This window comes from Cyprinus carpio, chromosome B7 (assembly GCF_018340385.1).
Source record: "Cyprinus carpio isolate SPL01 chromosome B7, ASM1834038v1, whole genome shotgun sequence".
Lineage (NCBI taxonomy): Eukaryota > Metazoa > Chordata > Actinopteri > Cypriniformes > Cyprinidae > Cyprinus > Cyprinus carpio.
In genome coordinates this window covers 40,990,451-41,006,994 of record NC_056603.1, presented here as the reverse complement: position 1 = coordinate 41,006,994, position 16,544 = coordinate 40,990,451, and the positions used below count along the sequence as shown (strand labels likewise).

General features: G+C 34.8%; 1 protein-coding gene across 2 annotated transcripts in view; it reads right to left on the bottom strand.

Annotated features, from left to right (window-relative positions):
- Window positions 1-1,893: 1,893 nt before the first annotated feature.
- Window positions 1,894-16,544, bottom strand: part of LOC109083310 (rap1 GTPase-GDP dissociation stimulator 1-like) — a 51,369-nt gene continuing 36,718 nt past the window's right edge. For both annotated transcript variants that reach the window (XM_042728678.1, XM_042728679.1), the window contains 8 exons: window positions 15,077-15,220; window positions 13,830-13,961; window positions 11,536-11,670; window positions 11,313-11,438; window positions 7,572-7,711; window positions 6,455-6,581; window positions 5,407-5,535; window positions 1,894-4,751 (listed from right to left, as the gene is read on the bottom strand). In XM_042728678.1, coding sequence (XP_042584612.1) covers window positions 4,624-4,751; window positions 5,407-5,535; window positions 6,455-6,581; window positions 7,572-7,711; window positions 11,313-11,438; window positions 11,536-11,670; window positions 13,830-13,961; window positions 15,077-15,220 — 1,061 coding nt within the window. In that variant the 3' untranslated portion in view covers window positions 1,894-4,623. The remainder of the gene's footprint in view (window positions 4,752-5,406; window positions 5,536-6,454; window positions 6,582-7,571; window positions 7,712-11,312; window positions 11,439-11,535; window positions 11,671-13,829; window positions 13,962-15,076; window positions 15,221-16,544) is intronic.

Below are 16,544 nucleotides of genomic sequence, written 5' to 3'. Positions count from 1 at the left end.
ATAATAATAATAATTTCTTCTGACTATTATTTCATATGTCTGGCTTTACAAGGTCAATTCTTAAAATATTAATTTTAATATTAAGATTATATGATTTACATCTAGGCCTAAATAATAATCGAGGAAATTAAAACCATGACAGATAGAAATAGCCGATTCTTCGAGTTTGTTGAGTGGCGGGTGATTATTTGCAGCGCAGCCTCTGTGTGCGTCTGAAGCTCAGTCAGGGAGTTTCTCATTGACCATGTTTTTGAATTATTCTGTTAACACTGGTTCATGCACTTCAGCTGTATATTACATTTCACTCTTAAGTAGAAACATTTGAAGCAGATCTTGCATCTTATGTTCACTAAAACAGTCAGGAAGTCATTCAAATGTATTTTTGTCGTTGCACTAACAGATTAGAGATCCCAGAAAATTTCTTCTGCGGATGTTTATCTTTCACAAGCAATTTCTGATAAAGAGAACCATGTAGCGTGGCAGTATTTTTCTGTAACGTACGGACTAATCAGAAGCTTGTTTGTTGTAAATATCCGAGTGATATTTTAGCACTCTCACAATGCAAACGCAGTTGGATGGTAACACACTTCTGTATGTAGCACTCGTGTAATTGTACATCACTAAAACTGCTTTTCACATGGTTTATGTCTCTTTTTTTCTTTTAAGGACATGATGTAGCTTTTACAGTTGCAATGCATTTCAGATGTGTTCATGCTTATAAAAAGAAGCGAGAGAGTGTTTGATCTGAAGCTGTGTTGATATTAATGTTGGCAGTTATTTAGGCTGTGTCATACATTTACTTGATGCTCCAGCAATAAGAACAAACATTTTCAATAAATTATTTCTCAGCATTGTAATGGGGTTTCTGTATAATAAATGTTTCAGTCGTAGGCTATAGTTATGAATTTCTCATAATTGAAATTTATTTGGACTTAATGATTCAGATTTTAATTATGACTTATGATCTCATAATTGCCATAATTATGACTTCTCATCCACAATTTAGACTTTTTATCTTAGAATTGTAACTTTGACAAATTATGACATACTGACAAATTGTCAATTCTAACATAAAAAGGCATAATTAAGTCAATTCCGGCGTCTTATAATTATGGCTTTTTGTCATAATTTTGACTTAGGATCTCATAATTGTTACTTTTTATCTAAGAATTTTGACAAAATCGTGACATGTCACAATGTTATGTTTTAAATCTCAAAACTACGACTGTCATAATTTTGTCATAATTATGCCTTCGTTGTCAATTTCAACTTGTGTTATAATTATGACCTACTTTTGACTTATCTTATCTTAATTTCCACTTATTGTCTTAAATATGACTGGCATAATTTCAACATTTTGCCACAATATAGTTTTAGCTTGTGTCACAATATAGTTATACTGAATCCATTATTATTATTATTTATACAATTTATACAATTAACTACAATTTAGTAGGCTACCATATGTCATAATTTCGAATTATCTCATAATTTACTTTTTTTGTTTCCCCCTCATATGTGGTATAAATGGGCTTCATATTTTACTGTATGCGTGTTTATGCATGTTATTAATTATTTAAATATACACAACAAAAAAGTACCTGCCATTTTATTAGAGCTGGTTAGAATATTTCAACATCCTTTCTGACAATGATAGAATGCATCACTAGTGTTTCTCCTGATTCAGTCCACTTTCTCAGATCATTTTATTCCCCGCTCAACATCGAAATGGAAAAGAAGAACGAGGGAGTTTTTATTCACCCTAAAGATTTATGCAATTGAATAAAAGTCCACTGCATTGTGTCATTAATCTGCTCAACATTTACGTAATAAAGCATTTCCACCTTAACTAATATCAACTTTGACAACAAGTCAAGGTAGAATCACAGAGCATTAATTTGTCACCAGCAATTGTTTTAATAAGTTTAAATCTTTGAAATGTACAGTTCATCAGACATTTACAACTATTATTTCCGTTTATATTTGTACGGCTCTACTGTAGATATACTGGATTGCCATGTGGTTCCTCGAGGGTACAAACATGATAAATAAGAACTTATTAACCTGACATAAAATGGTCACATAACAGTGATTTTCACAGTATCGGACATGCAAGGAGGTGCATGTTCAGAGGATACTGGAGAGGATGGACAGAAGGACAGGCAGCTCCACATGCAAAAAAGACACTTTCTCAAAAGAAACATTCACAATGAGTGTTTGTCATCCGAGACATTAGTATTATTATTATTATTATTCGGTTACCTTGCTCAGCGTAACTGTGGCGGTTTCAGCTACACACATAACCTGTCCCAGCCCTTACATGTCTCAGTAATCTGCCATGATGGCTACTGTATGTGTGTGTGCTAACGGCGTACTGGCAGTCATGCTATTCATTTCCTGACCAGGAATGTATGTTTTAAAGGCATAGTCCACCCAAAATGAAAAACATGTCATCATTCACTCATCCTAATGTTGTTCCAAACCTGTATGCATTGCATGCATTTTCTCTAGAGCACAAAAGATGATATCTTAATAAACAACATTCCCACTGACTTCCATAGTATGGCCTAAAAATACAATGGAAGTCAATGGGACACAAAACGGTTTGGTTACTAGCATTCTTCAAAATACCTTCCACAGAATGTTGGTGTTTCTTTCTTCGCTTCTTGGGTCTTTGCACTTCTTTCTTTGGTTTAACTTTTATAGCACGAATAAAAAGTACCATGGAAGTCAATGGGGCCAAAAATGTTTGGTTACCAACATTCATCAAAGCATCTTGTATTTGTATGTATCTATAGAACGTTGGAATTCCTTTCTTCTGTGGAACACAAAATAAGATATCTTTCAGAATTTGTTAACCAAATAGTTTCATTCTTCAAAAAAGATGATTATTTTAAAGAATGTTGGTATCCGAACCATTTCAGTCTCACTGACTTCCATAGTATAGACAAAAATTCAATGGAAGTCAATGGGACACAAAACGGTTTGGTTACCAACATTCTTCAAAATATCTTCGACAGAATGTTGGCATTTCGACAGAATGTTGGCTTTTCAGGTCTTTGCATTTCTTTCTTTGGTTCTAGGTCCATTTAACTTTCATAGCACGGATAAAATGTACCGTGAAAGTCGATGGAACCCAAAAATGTCTGGTTACCAACATTCTTCAAAATACCTTCTATAGAATACAGGCATTTCTTTCGTTTGTGGAACAAATAAGAAGATATTTAGAAGAATTCGGTAACCAAATAGTTTCAGGTTTCACTGACTATATAATACCATGGAAGTAAAGCCCCAAAATGCTGGTTACCAACAATAAGTATCTTTAATGTACAGTATGTATCTTAAATGTATCTATACAATGTTGGAATTCCTTTCTTCTGCAGAACACAAAAGATATTTTGCAGGATTTGGTAACCTAATAGTTTAATTCTTCAAAAAAGAAGATTATGTTGAAGAATTTTGGTAACCAAACCATTTCGGTCACACTGACCTCCACAGTACAAACAAAAATACTGTGGAAGTCAATGGGACCTGAAACAATCTGGATACTAAAATTCTTCAAGATATCTTCTACAGAGCATTGCAATTTCTTTCTAAGGAACACAAAAGAAGTTATTTTTAAGAATGTTGGTAAATAAATGGTTCCAAGTGCCATTGACTTCCACAGTATGGACAAAAATACTCTGAAAGTCAAAAGCCCCAAAACTGTTTGGCTACCAACATTCCTCAAAATATCTTCTTTTGTGTGCTTACAAACGAAAGAAAGCCATAGAGTTTTGGAACCACTTGAATGTGAACAAATAATGACATATTTTTTTTATTTTTTGGTGAACTATCCTTTTTAAGTTATTGATACTACACTATAATGACGTCACTTCTTTTAATGAGGTCCTGAAATGATAAAAATCGTGTTTCCAAGAGCGTCACATACAACGACTGTAGTCCTCGGTATCAAGATATATTACTTCTTCACACATCCATATGACAATAATCATTGATTTTCGTAAATGCAACAGACTAATGATATGATTTGAATTAGCTCTTTCCAGTAGATATGGATTATGGGCGGCACGAGGACCAGGAGGCAAAATATGAAAAGGTCCATGCTGGTCCAGAGGTGCCCTATACAGTACAAACACACTTGATCTCTACTCTTCTATGTAAATTAGTAAGCAGAAGGAGAGGGGGCGGGGCATATATCATATGGGCGTGGCTTGAATAGCTGAACATATCAACAAACCGGACGATTTAAAAAAAAACATGCACAAGTTGGTAGGTATGTGTGATTTTACATGTCATGAAAGCACAACTGCGCTATTTCCACTGCCAACATTCATGTTCTATTTTTATCTCAACTTTTATAGGTGAATTTCATGGGGTTTTTTTTAATCACAGCTATGGTCTTTTAAAAATATTTTGCTGTTCGTGGATGAATCTATTGCAGAAGGCTGTCTACAAAGTATGGCGGCCTTTGGGTAACGCGTCTCTGCATGCACGGGGCAAACAGAGGGCTCTGAGAGTCTGTAGCAGGGAACGCGGAGGGGACAACAGCTTGGCACATGACAACGAGAGATATGTGTGTGAGGGGAAGCAGGCAGGGAGGAGATGCTGTGGAAGAGTCCTTTAGCTCTGCGCCGTTAACCTTTGCTCTGTGAGAGAGGCCTGGTGCGCCACCGTCTTGTTCTCATGTGAGCGCAGACTGGACACCACGTCGATGAAGGCCAAGCTCTGCACTTCTTTATGCAGCGGCTCTGAGGTGAGAGGAGAAAATGCACAAATTCAGTCATTCTAATGGAGAGTGTAGTCAAACAGCATTTTACTTCAGTAATGCCAAACAAGATATTAAACTAGTAAATGATAAAGAGTTATAAATATATAACATTATGAAGAAAACAAAAAAAAAATGGAATAAGGTAGTGATGAATCGTTCACTGTGCATTATGAAAATAAATAGTTTTCAAAACTGTCACCATCTAAAAAATGGTCTAAGAACAGTTTTCACTCAGAAAATTGTTAGTACGCTTACGATTAATGAAAAAGAAACCACTGAAATAAAATGAAATTTTGAAGCAGAATGACTTTATTATAAAACATACTCCAATAATCTTAATTGTATTGTTTTATTTACAGCTTAATGCATTGCATTTTTTTTTAACCTTGTAATTTTTAAATATGTAACATATTTAAGATGTAACACGTTTTTTGGGTTTTAATATTTTTATTTGGCTTTAATTTATTTCAGCTAATTGCTAAATTTAAATTTTTTGTTTAATATTTTTATTTAGTATTTATATTTTATTTCAGTCAATGATACTGATTTTTAATAGTTTGAGTTTTAGTTAATAATAACAACGCTGGTTCAGCAAGCACACTTCAATCATTGGTTTGTGTGCTCTCCGGACTCACCTGATCCCATGATGGAGCAGATGAGAATCATGGAGTTGTATTTGATCTCCGGTGCACTGTGTTCCTCTGTCAGTAGTCTGTGTAGAACCTGCACCAGATCAGCACCGACAAAGTCCTTCTCTGCGCACTCTGAAATCAAAACCACGATGTGACTCAGAAGTTCGGAAAACTTCAACAAATGCACTTCTTCTGCATTTCTCCTCTTCTAGATTGTTTCCTAATCCAGTGTGTATTATGAATATTGTTGGCTCTTTGATGAATTGGTTTTGTTTCTCTTTTGCAAGATGTTTTGGAAAAAACATCTGCTAAATGCATAAATTGAAATCAGTTTTGTAAGACAAATAAAAACTGTGCATATATATATATATATTGGTGAATTGGTGATCCTCTGCCCATCTTGACTTCTGAGAGACACTGCCACTCTGAGAGGCTCTTTTTATACACAAACATGTCGCCAATTGACCTAATAAGTTGCAAATTGGTCCTCCAGCTGTTCCTTATATGTACATTTAACTCCGTTCCGGCCTCTTATTCCAACTTTTTTGGAATGTGTAGCTCTCATGAAATCCAAAATGAGCCAATATTTGGCATGACATTTCAAAATGTCTCACTGTCAACATTTGATATGTTATCTATATTCTATTGTGAATAAAATATAAGTTTATGAGATTTGTAAATTATTCCATTCCTTTTTTACTCACAATTTGTACAGTGTCCCAACTTTTTTGGAATCGGGTTTGTGTATATATATAGTATATATAAATAATATATAAAGCACAATGAAATTACAAAAATTTAAAATTAACTAAAACTAAAATGAAAACTATATAAGCAATACTAAAATTACTTTATATAAGATACTTAAGTAATGCTGAAATAACACTGAAATCAGCCTGCTGAAGGCTTTCAGGTCTGTCAGCATATCATTAAAAATAAATGTAGGGTTAATTCAGGATAATTGGGGCATTTTTTCCCAGTTATTTCAATGGCAAAAAGTGCCAGAGTTTACCTGAATTCACCCTAACATACAGTAGTGTTTGATTTTTACCCAAGTCTAGTGCCGCTATGAGACCCAAGGCCACCAGCGCTTCATTCTGCATGATCATGTGTTCACTCGTCGCCATGGTTACCAAGTGCTTAACACCTCCACCTTGTATAACTGTTCGGACCACATTCTATTCAGAAAGAAAACAGCAGTCAGAAGCTTCCAGAGGATGTGGATCCGCCATGAATAAATCATCCACAGCACGAAACGACAAAATCAGAACATACATTCAAAACAAAAAACAAAGACTACTGGAGCACGTTTTACAACAAAATATTCTTGCATACTGTTCTTGTAACTATTTCAGTCTTTCTTCTTTAAAACTTCACATTTAATTCAACAAAAGATTTACATGGTACAGATGTGATTTTTTAATCGTACAGTATTTGATGATACACGTCCAGTCAAAGTGCTGCACCATCACTAAAGCATCACTGAAATCAGTAAGACCCTATGAAATCAGTTTTATTGTTTATTTGTTTAACCAAACCCCCCCCCCCAAAAAAAATTCTGTTTTTCCCCCATTTTAGTTTTTCTTGATTTCATTTTTTTTTCTTGATTAAACTTTAAATAAAATGTTAGTAATGAACATGCAAAAAGCATGTTTAATTAACTGTAATCATAAAAATAACAATTTATTCATTTACTTACGATTACAGGGCTCTATGATTTTTTTTTTTTTTTTTTTTTTTTTTTTTTTAGAAATTCATAAAATTTTAATTTATCTTTTAATCTGAAATCAAGCAAACCCTTTATTTTTTTTAAAACATGGATGAAAAATTGTGTGGTTACTCACAACTTATTAAAAAATAAGTTTTGATAACAACTAATAGCATTATTATGACTGTTATTATTATTACTGTTATTATATTGAGATCTATATTCTAATGTACAATAGTAATATATTCAGTTTCTTCAAAAGTTAAATCAGACTTTTATTTTGATAGGTTGCCATGACGACCTTTAAGCTTCTGTGTGTGTGTGACATGAAGATAGACTTTCTGAAATGAAACTGTGAAATGCTCATGAAGTGACTGAAAAGCGTGAGCGTCACTATGTTTCCGTCAGTGTTTTCTGCATCACAAAATTCATAGGGCCCTAAATGAGAGAAGTGTGAGACCTTTGACTTGCTGTGTCGGATGAGAGCGGACAGCAGGCGGTTGGACTCTCCCATCACTCCGGCGTGGTCTTTCGCTTCACACCACTCCACCAAACGCTCCACCAGCTTTGCGTTTGTGCCCAGCTGCTCTGCTGCGTCAGCTGCGACACACACACACACACAGCGATGAATATTACCTACTGAACACAAACCATCACAGAAACCACCAAGTAATCAGAAAAAAAAAAACAGGCTTAGTGCAATTTCCAAATCGTAAAGTCTGAGATTTAATTAAATAAATATATGCAAAACATGTTTCAGAGCGAAGCATGGCACTGTGTTTATTAACACATAAACTCATAAACCGATGTTTTCAGCATCTTAAAATTCTCTTTTGTTAATCTGGAAATTAGTGCTGCAGCAACATGAAGATCTCTCATGGCACATTCCTCTTAAAGGCATATTTTGGCGTTAAATGTAACATAATAAATCATGTCTGATAAAAATCATTCCTCGGTTTGTCAAAAAGAACAGGAAATGCTTATACAGTACTGCTCTTCATGGAGGCCAGACAGACCAGTGTTTAAAAAACTAAATGTGAAGCTCATATTTTTTGGTTATAGCTCTTCCAAGAAGTCTTTTGGGAAAAATGTGTTATGCATGAGCTTTAAAACGAACCCGATTGTAAAACTTTTTCCTATTATACTGTGTCAAAAGTTTAGGGTCGGTAAGATTTTTGAATGTTTTTGAAAGAAGTCTCTTATGCTCACCACGGCTGGCCAGAAATACTGTAAAAATAATAATATTGTGAAATATTGCATAAGCTGAATTTTCAACAGCCATTACACCAGTCTTCAGCGTCACATGATCCTTCAGAAATCATTCTAATGTGCTGACTGAACACCAAACTTTTAGTAGTGTACTTTCTAAACACTGTAAAAGATGCATATTTCTGTTAGGCGTTCATTGCTGTACACACATATTTACACTCTTGAGATGGGTTGAAATTATTTTCTGTGGTAATTGACAGACTGTCTCAGATGCTGTCGATACAGCTCAAGTTGTATTTATCCTGGAATATTCATTTTAAACCCAAGCTGTCACTGAGAGCTAACACGGCTGGGCCGTTGCCAATGAAAGACAATGCAAATTCGTCCGTGGCAGAGCCCTCGTCTGCAGATACATAGTTAATAAATGACAGAGTGCCATCGATCCTCCGCTCACTTAATATCAGAGACTGACTGCTGTGTGGCAGCAGCTGGGACAGGCCTGAACCTGACATCAAATCACACATGCTGTCTTTGACACAGCTAAACAGCTGTAAAACATACAGGGACTTATAAGCTTATCAACTTCAAATAAAAATCCATGGAATCAAGAAATGTGTTTTGTGGCTTTTAGCTCGTGTTTGTTTGCGGTCATCGTCATGCTAAATTTTAGCAGGCATACACATTTGAAGCTCCAATTAAATCAGTGTTATTTTAATCTTTTATTTAAATACTTTATTGATGATTGTGCATTAGCTTTTATTTTTATACTTTCAGTGGTCAGTTAAATTTTAGTTTACATTTTAGTAATTTTGTTATGAAGGCCCCGATATACTTCAAACGAAATCGAAGAACGAACTGATATGACGTAACTTCCAACAAAACCAAGCCGAAACAAAGTTCGAAACAGCTGACCAAAGCAAACTTTCTGGGGGAGTTTGTTTTAGCTCCTAACACCTTTGAGCTTCCATTGGTCCGTGGCGGTTACACAAACTTCTGAAACTCCACCTTCTTTGACGTGCGATTTTTTCCCGGTTCGTATCTCATTCACTGGAGGTCAGGCAAGAGAACAACATCTTCTATCGCTAGCAACATAAATACAATGTGTCGAATAGCTGAGCTGGCACAAATATATACACACCTGTACAGTCACTCATGGAGAGACTTTAAAGATTCAGAGAAAGCATTTAATTCCTAGAAAGAAATTGCAATGAAGCTTGGTGTCGACGACCTGGAGTTATGCAAAAAGTGACGCAGAGAAACATCCGAGACGAGTTTTCCAAAGCCATGAAAAGAATGAAAGGAAAGAGTAAAGATATAAGGTAGCAAGTACCAAATACATGTGTTTCAAATAAATGTTACACCATACTGGATTTTAATAAGCAAATTTTCTTTCAATAAGTGAATTTAAAGGGTATACAATAAATGAAATGCCAAACGAACATACCATAATAAACCTTTGTTTTTATAAAAAGTAATTCATGGCACCACATAAAATATAAAAAGGTGTAACAATTTATCCAGTTTAAAAATAAATGAACACTAATAAAATAAAGTAACAAACTGACTCCAATGTTTTTTTTCCACATCATGCTAAAGTTTTACAGATTATGAGCCATTCACACTTCCCATAAAGGGCTGATTATGGTTCTTTTGTATTGCAAACATGATACTTGACTCTGAACTGCTTCTAATCATTATTCTTTTGTCTATAATATTCTGACCATTGGTGCCGTCTCACACCTAGATTGCCTACACTTCATCATTTCATCGTTGTTGTGTTTAGGGGATACACGCGAGCGTCGTGACACGTTTACATTAATCTACATCCCGCCTCCAGCAGCGCGGGGGTGTTGGAAAGTTCGGAAACAGTATACCTTCGCTCAGCCTTTTCGAAAGTTTGACAAAACAGAATACCGTCGCTCAATATAAAAAAATTTTATTATATTATAAAATAATAAATATATATACAATATTCATACTTGTTTAAAGGGCAAAATCCCCTTTTACATATAATTTCTACACAAATGTGATATTAGTACGTGACACAACAGCTCTAGTCACATTACTCCGTCAATTAATCCGCGCCGACTTGTGAGATTAGTTCGTGCCATTTGTAGTGCGGTCGCGTGGCTCTGTCAATTAATCCGCGCCGATGACAGTTCAGCGCAGCGTGAGCTGTGTAATATCGCACTGTTTCGTCCCACGTTCAGTGCATTTGGCTTTCCATATGTACAGCTGATCACCGGTTCTCTCGCTCTCTTCTGGAGACGGGGCGGGAATATGCTGCTCATTTGCATTTAAAGTGATACACTCCAAAACACCTATTTTTTAGATACACCCCAAAAATGACATTTTCCAGCTGTTATAATAAATGATCTGTTGGGTATTTTGGGCTGAAACTTCACAGACACAAGACCAATAGAAATAGTACATTTAAGTATATATTAAATATATATATATATATATATATATATAGTATAAAAATAAATATATATAAGTAATTAATATAAAAATAATATAAAATATAAATAACAAACACTACAATATCCATACTTGTCTAATGAAAATAAACAAGTATGAATATCCATATTTTACAGAAATTATTTTTTTTAACAACTGAAAAATAAAATCTCTTTCAGAAAAAAAGGACCAAAAAAACTGATGACGCAACCTGCACTCGTGGGCGTGGCCAATTTTTGTCCAATCACATTCTCTTTAGAATGGTATTATCCCGCCTCCTAAAGAACTAAAGGGATTACCTGTCTCAACTTACTGTTTCAAAAGGATATATGTTCATACAGGAAATCATAATTAATAAAAAAAAATATGATAAAATTGATATATAGTTCAATATTATAGGTAATTGTATAATTTTAAAAAATTTTGTTGGAGCATCACAACCAGTCAGCACAGCAACACCATCTCAACCAATGTCATGATTCTGGGACTAAACTAGCTGTAGATAGTCGTTTAGTTTTCTGTTAATTAATACCCTGTGTGTCGATGAGCATCCGCAATGTTCCCAGAAGCTTGAACTGGACTGGAGGCATCTCAGATTTGAGGAACTTCAGCACTATATCCGACACACCAGCCAAGAGCATCTTAGATTTGTTGACCACTGGAGAAGAGAGAAGAAGATGGAGCAGCTTTCGTTTTAAGACACTCATGCACAGGTGAGTGAATTATTCAATGGTTGAGTGGACTTTCAGACTGACCCGGGATGGCGAGGTTCCTCAGAGCGCTGAGGGCGGCGTGCTGCACCGTCACGTTCCCCTCTTCAACATGTCTGTCTAACAGCTCGAGAAGCTTCTGTACAATACCAGTGTCTACCATGTGGATGCAGTTCTCATCTGTACACAAAAAAACAACACTTTGAATCACATCTTTATGTTCCTGGACTAATTTCTAGTGTTGGGGGTAACGTATGACAAGTAATTTGAGTTACGTAATCAGATTACTTTTTTCAAATAACTAGTAAAGTAACACATTATTTTTTAATTGACAAGAATTTACTTTTCAAATAAGTAACACGTTACTTTCTTTCTCATCTGTTGACGGACAGCTCTCCTGTCCCCATGTTGAGAGAAATCAAGTGCGCTTTGCATGTAAACCTGATGCTCACTGTAACTCAATGTGAACATCCATTTACTAATGTCACTTGGAGTAAAACAGATTTAGTATTCCTCAAAATGAATAAAAAGAGTGAAATGCAAAACTCAGAATATGATGTATACAGGCAATAATTAAATATATGATCCAATTTAAACATACAAATAAGCAAAAATGATTTTAGATAAACTTACAGTCTTTGCAAGTTGACCTTTGATGATCCAATTTAAACATACAAATAAGCAAAAATGATTTTAGATAAACTTACAGTTGTGCTCATAAGTTTACATCCCCCTTGCAAAATGTGCAAAATGATGATAATTGAAACAAAATAAGAGAGATAATGAAAATTGCATGTTATTTTTATTAAGTACTGTCCAGAATAAGCTATTTCACATAACAGATGTTTACATATACTCCAAAATAAAGAACTGAATTTATAAAAATGACCCCATTCCAAGGTTTACACACCCCTTGAATCTTAATACTGTGTGTCGTTTCCTGGATGATCTACGACTGTTATTCTATTTTGTGATAGTTGGTTATATTTTCCCTTGTTGGTCCTGAGCAGTTCAACTGCCTGCTGTTCTTCAGAAAAATCCTCCAGCTCCTGCACATTCTTTGGTTTTCCAGCACCTTCTGCATATTTGAACCCTTTCCAACAGTGACTGTATGATTTTGAGATCCATCTTTTAACACTGAGGACAACTGAGGGACTTATGCATAATTATTACAAAAGGTGAAAACATTCACTTATGCTCAAGGCGGCAACACAATGCATTAAGAGCAGGGGGATGTAAACTTTTGAACAGGATGATGATGTGTAAATTCTTCTTATTTTGTTTAACAATCATATTATTTTCATTTAGTACTGGACTTCAAAAGCTACATAACTACTTATATGTTTCCCAGAAGACAAAATAATTGCAATTTACCCTGATCATTCGATTTAAAACGTTTACATCCCCCTGTCTCTTAATGCATTGTGTGGCCTTCTTAAACATCAGTACATTACAGTAAGGTTTTCACCTTTTGTAATAGTTATGCGTAAGTCCCTCAGTTGTCCTCAGTGTTAAAAGATGGATCTCAAAATCATACGGTCACTGTTGGAAAGGGTTCACATCTGCAGGAGATGTTGGAAAACCAAAGAATGTGCAGGAGCTGGAGATTTTTCTGAAGAACAGCAGGCAGTTGAACAATGAACAATTGTTGACTCATGAACACTTATCACAAAATATAAAAACAGTCATAGATCATCCAGGAAATTACACACAGTATTTAAATTCAAGGGTGTGTAAACTTTTGAATGGGGTCATTTTTATAAATTCGGTTATTATTTTGTCTTGTGTAGTATATGTAAACATCTGTTATGTGAAAAAACCATAACATTTGTGTTTCATTTATATAAAACTAAGACAATTTTCATGATCCCTCTTATTTTTTTTTCGATTATTAACATTTTGCACATTCTGCAAGGGGTATGTAAACTTATGAGCAAAACCATAACATTTGTGTTTCATTTTTTTTTTTTTTTTATTGCTGAAGAGTGTTGATTGTTCTTCTCCTGTGTCCTATTCTTCACGCAATCCAGACTGGCAGCACATCTGAAAGGTTTGTTTGAGCTGTGCCCTCTACTGTACGGATGTTATTTTACATTTCATCCTGAGGCTTATTCATTTCAAGTTTGGTGTGATATTTGCCACCAAATATATTTGCCATGAAATACAACTTTTTTATATTAAAAACAAACAAGCAAGCTCAGCCCAGATGAGAAAAATTTACGCAAAAGTAACTTAACGCATTACTTTCCATTAAAAGTAACTAAGTAATGCAAACTTTCATGCAAACTTTAATGCATTACTTTTAAAAGTAACCTTCACTAACACTGCTGAAGTCTCACCATTGCGGGCAAAGTTAGCGATGGCGAGCGCTCCTGCTAGCTGGAGCTGGTGGTTGTTGGAGGGCACCCATGAAAGGACCCTCTGAAACACGCTGCCTTTACCCCCCTCAAACAGCTTCTGCATCGACTCATCTACAGGAAAACACATCACACACGAGCAACAACACAAATACACTAATATGACGGAATGATGCAAGTTACAAAGCCTTTAAGGCCGTTCACACTAAAAGCGATGACTATTATTATCCAAACCAACAGATGATAACATTCTGTTTATTATTAGCACATGCTACAGTTTTGTCTCAGAGTGGAGTGTGAAAATCTTCTGAAGCCCATTTAAGTCATTTGTTCTTCAGTTCAGTTGCATTTTCAGAGTATTATTACTAGAAAATATGATACTGAATGGGAACCAGAAAGCACCCTGACTTCTTTCAAAAGAAGAGCTGAAAGAAATGTAAACTACAAAGTAGATGATTATCAAGTTTGTAATGAAGGAACATAAACTACTGTTCAAGTGTGAGGTCACAAAGGTTTTTTTTAAATAAATAAAATTAATACTTTTATTCAACAAAGATGCATTAAATTGATTGAAAGCAACAGTAAATGCATTTATAATGTCGCAAAAGATAAATGAACTTTCTATTCATCAGAGAATCCTTAAAAGAAATATCATGGTTTCCACAAAAATATTAAGCTGCACAGCGGTTTTTAACATTGATAATATTCAGAATGGTTTCTAAGGATCATGTGACACTGAAGACTGCAGTAATGATGCTGAAAATTCAGCTCTGATCACAGGAATAAATTACAATTTAAAATATATTCATATAAAGAAGACTTCTTTTAAATTGTTATAATATTTCACTACTGTATTTTTGATCAAATAAGTGCAGCCTTGGTGAGCACAAAAACATTTTTAAAAATCTTACCCAACACAAACTTTTAAATTGAAGTGTAGGAATTATCCAACCTCCAGTATTCAGTACATTCAGTTAAAACATTTTAATGCCTCACAACTCTTTCAGCTAGTGTTTAATATTGATGCGTGAATTACACATCAGCTACAAAAGCCTCACTTGGGCCTTTCCTTCTCCGGGTAAAAAGACGTGCATCCCTAAGTTTATATAACTGCTGGGAAACTAAACGAAATGATGAACGTTCACAGGAATAGCACATTTCATTAATTAAACACACTGTATGAGCTCATAGCGCGACACTATGGTTATCTCAGAGATTTGGTCCTGTACCTCCCAACAGCAGAAGGACCATGAGGTCTGAGGATGTCTTGAGCTGAGCCACGTCCTCGTCCCTGTCGCTGTCCACCGTCTGAGCCACGACCTCCAGCAGACACTCCACCAGACCAGCATCCACCAGCTGAAGCTTGATCACATCTGACAGAGAGACAAGACACATACTATTATATCTGAAGCTTCTGAATTTCAACATCGTGATAATATCGTATACCGTGATAAAAGCATTAGCAATTAATTGCAACATTATCCCACAATCCCTAGTTGGATTGCAGTAAAATGAAACAGAAAAATGTTGAATTTATTGCAGCATTTATTTCAGTTCATTCATTTGTGCGACTGATCAATTTGCGCTTATTGGCATTTGCAAATGGTTTCTTGTATAAATTTCAAAGTCTAAAAACAGCCTTGTATAGGTATAATCTTTTCAGTTTTCAGTGTTTTTATAAAACAAACAAAAAGCTTTTGATTTTAGCAATTTTGTGTATATATGATCTTATTTACCATCATTAAATTATATTATTTATATATCAACATTTATAATGCCAGCCTTGTATAAGGATAATCTTTTTCAGCATTCAATATTTTCTATTAAAATAAATTTTAATAAAATTTAGTTTTAGCCATTTTTGTGTACATCTGTTTAAAAAAAAAAAAAAAAAAAAAAATATAATAATAAATAATAATAATAATAATATATATATAATATATAATATAATTAATATATATAGATATATATAATATATATATATATATATATATATATATATATATGCATTGCATTAGTCTATTGCATAATCTACAGATAATCCTTTTTAATTATTTATGAATAAAATCAATAAGATAAAAGGTTGTATGATTTCAGCAATCATTAATTTGCATTATTTAGCCTTCAGACCACCCTTTTTCCCAGAAATTGGCATCAGCCAAAAAACAAACAAACAAAAAAAAACATCAGTTGACAAAATATGTCAGACCATAAATCTGGTGCTTTTTAATACACATTTTCCCCTTTAAATGCATAACAGATTGAATTACATAATTCTCTGACCCAAAAAGACTAAACCAGACAAGTAATGCAACAAACGTTCCACCATCAAACAATTTCTAAGATATAAACAAATGCAATTCGTATGATTCCAAAAAAAGCCGGATAACAATCCAATAGACCAAATATTGATGATTCATACAGTGTCAACAAATGACACAACAACCCAGAGGGAAAACCCTGCACGGATGGATGTCTGAGGTCAGACTGTTGCAGACATATGGCCGTCTCACTACGCATTTGGCTGGTTATGAAACGCCTGCAGTGTTCACTCTTTCCCCTCTATATCACTCACACACACAAAGCTGCTCTTCCTGCGGCCCACGTGACTGGCAGAGCTTCGCCTGTAGTGCAGTGTAGTGGCTCTAAGTAGGCCGTTGTCTTGGAGACTGGCAGTATGGGATAGCGGCGCTGCGC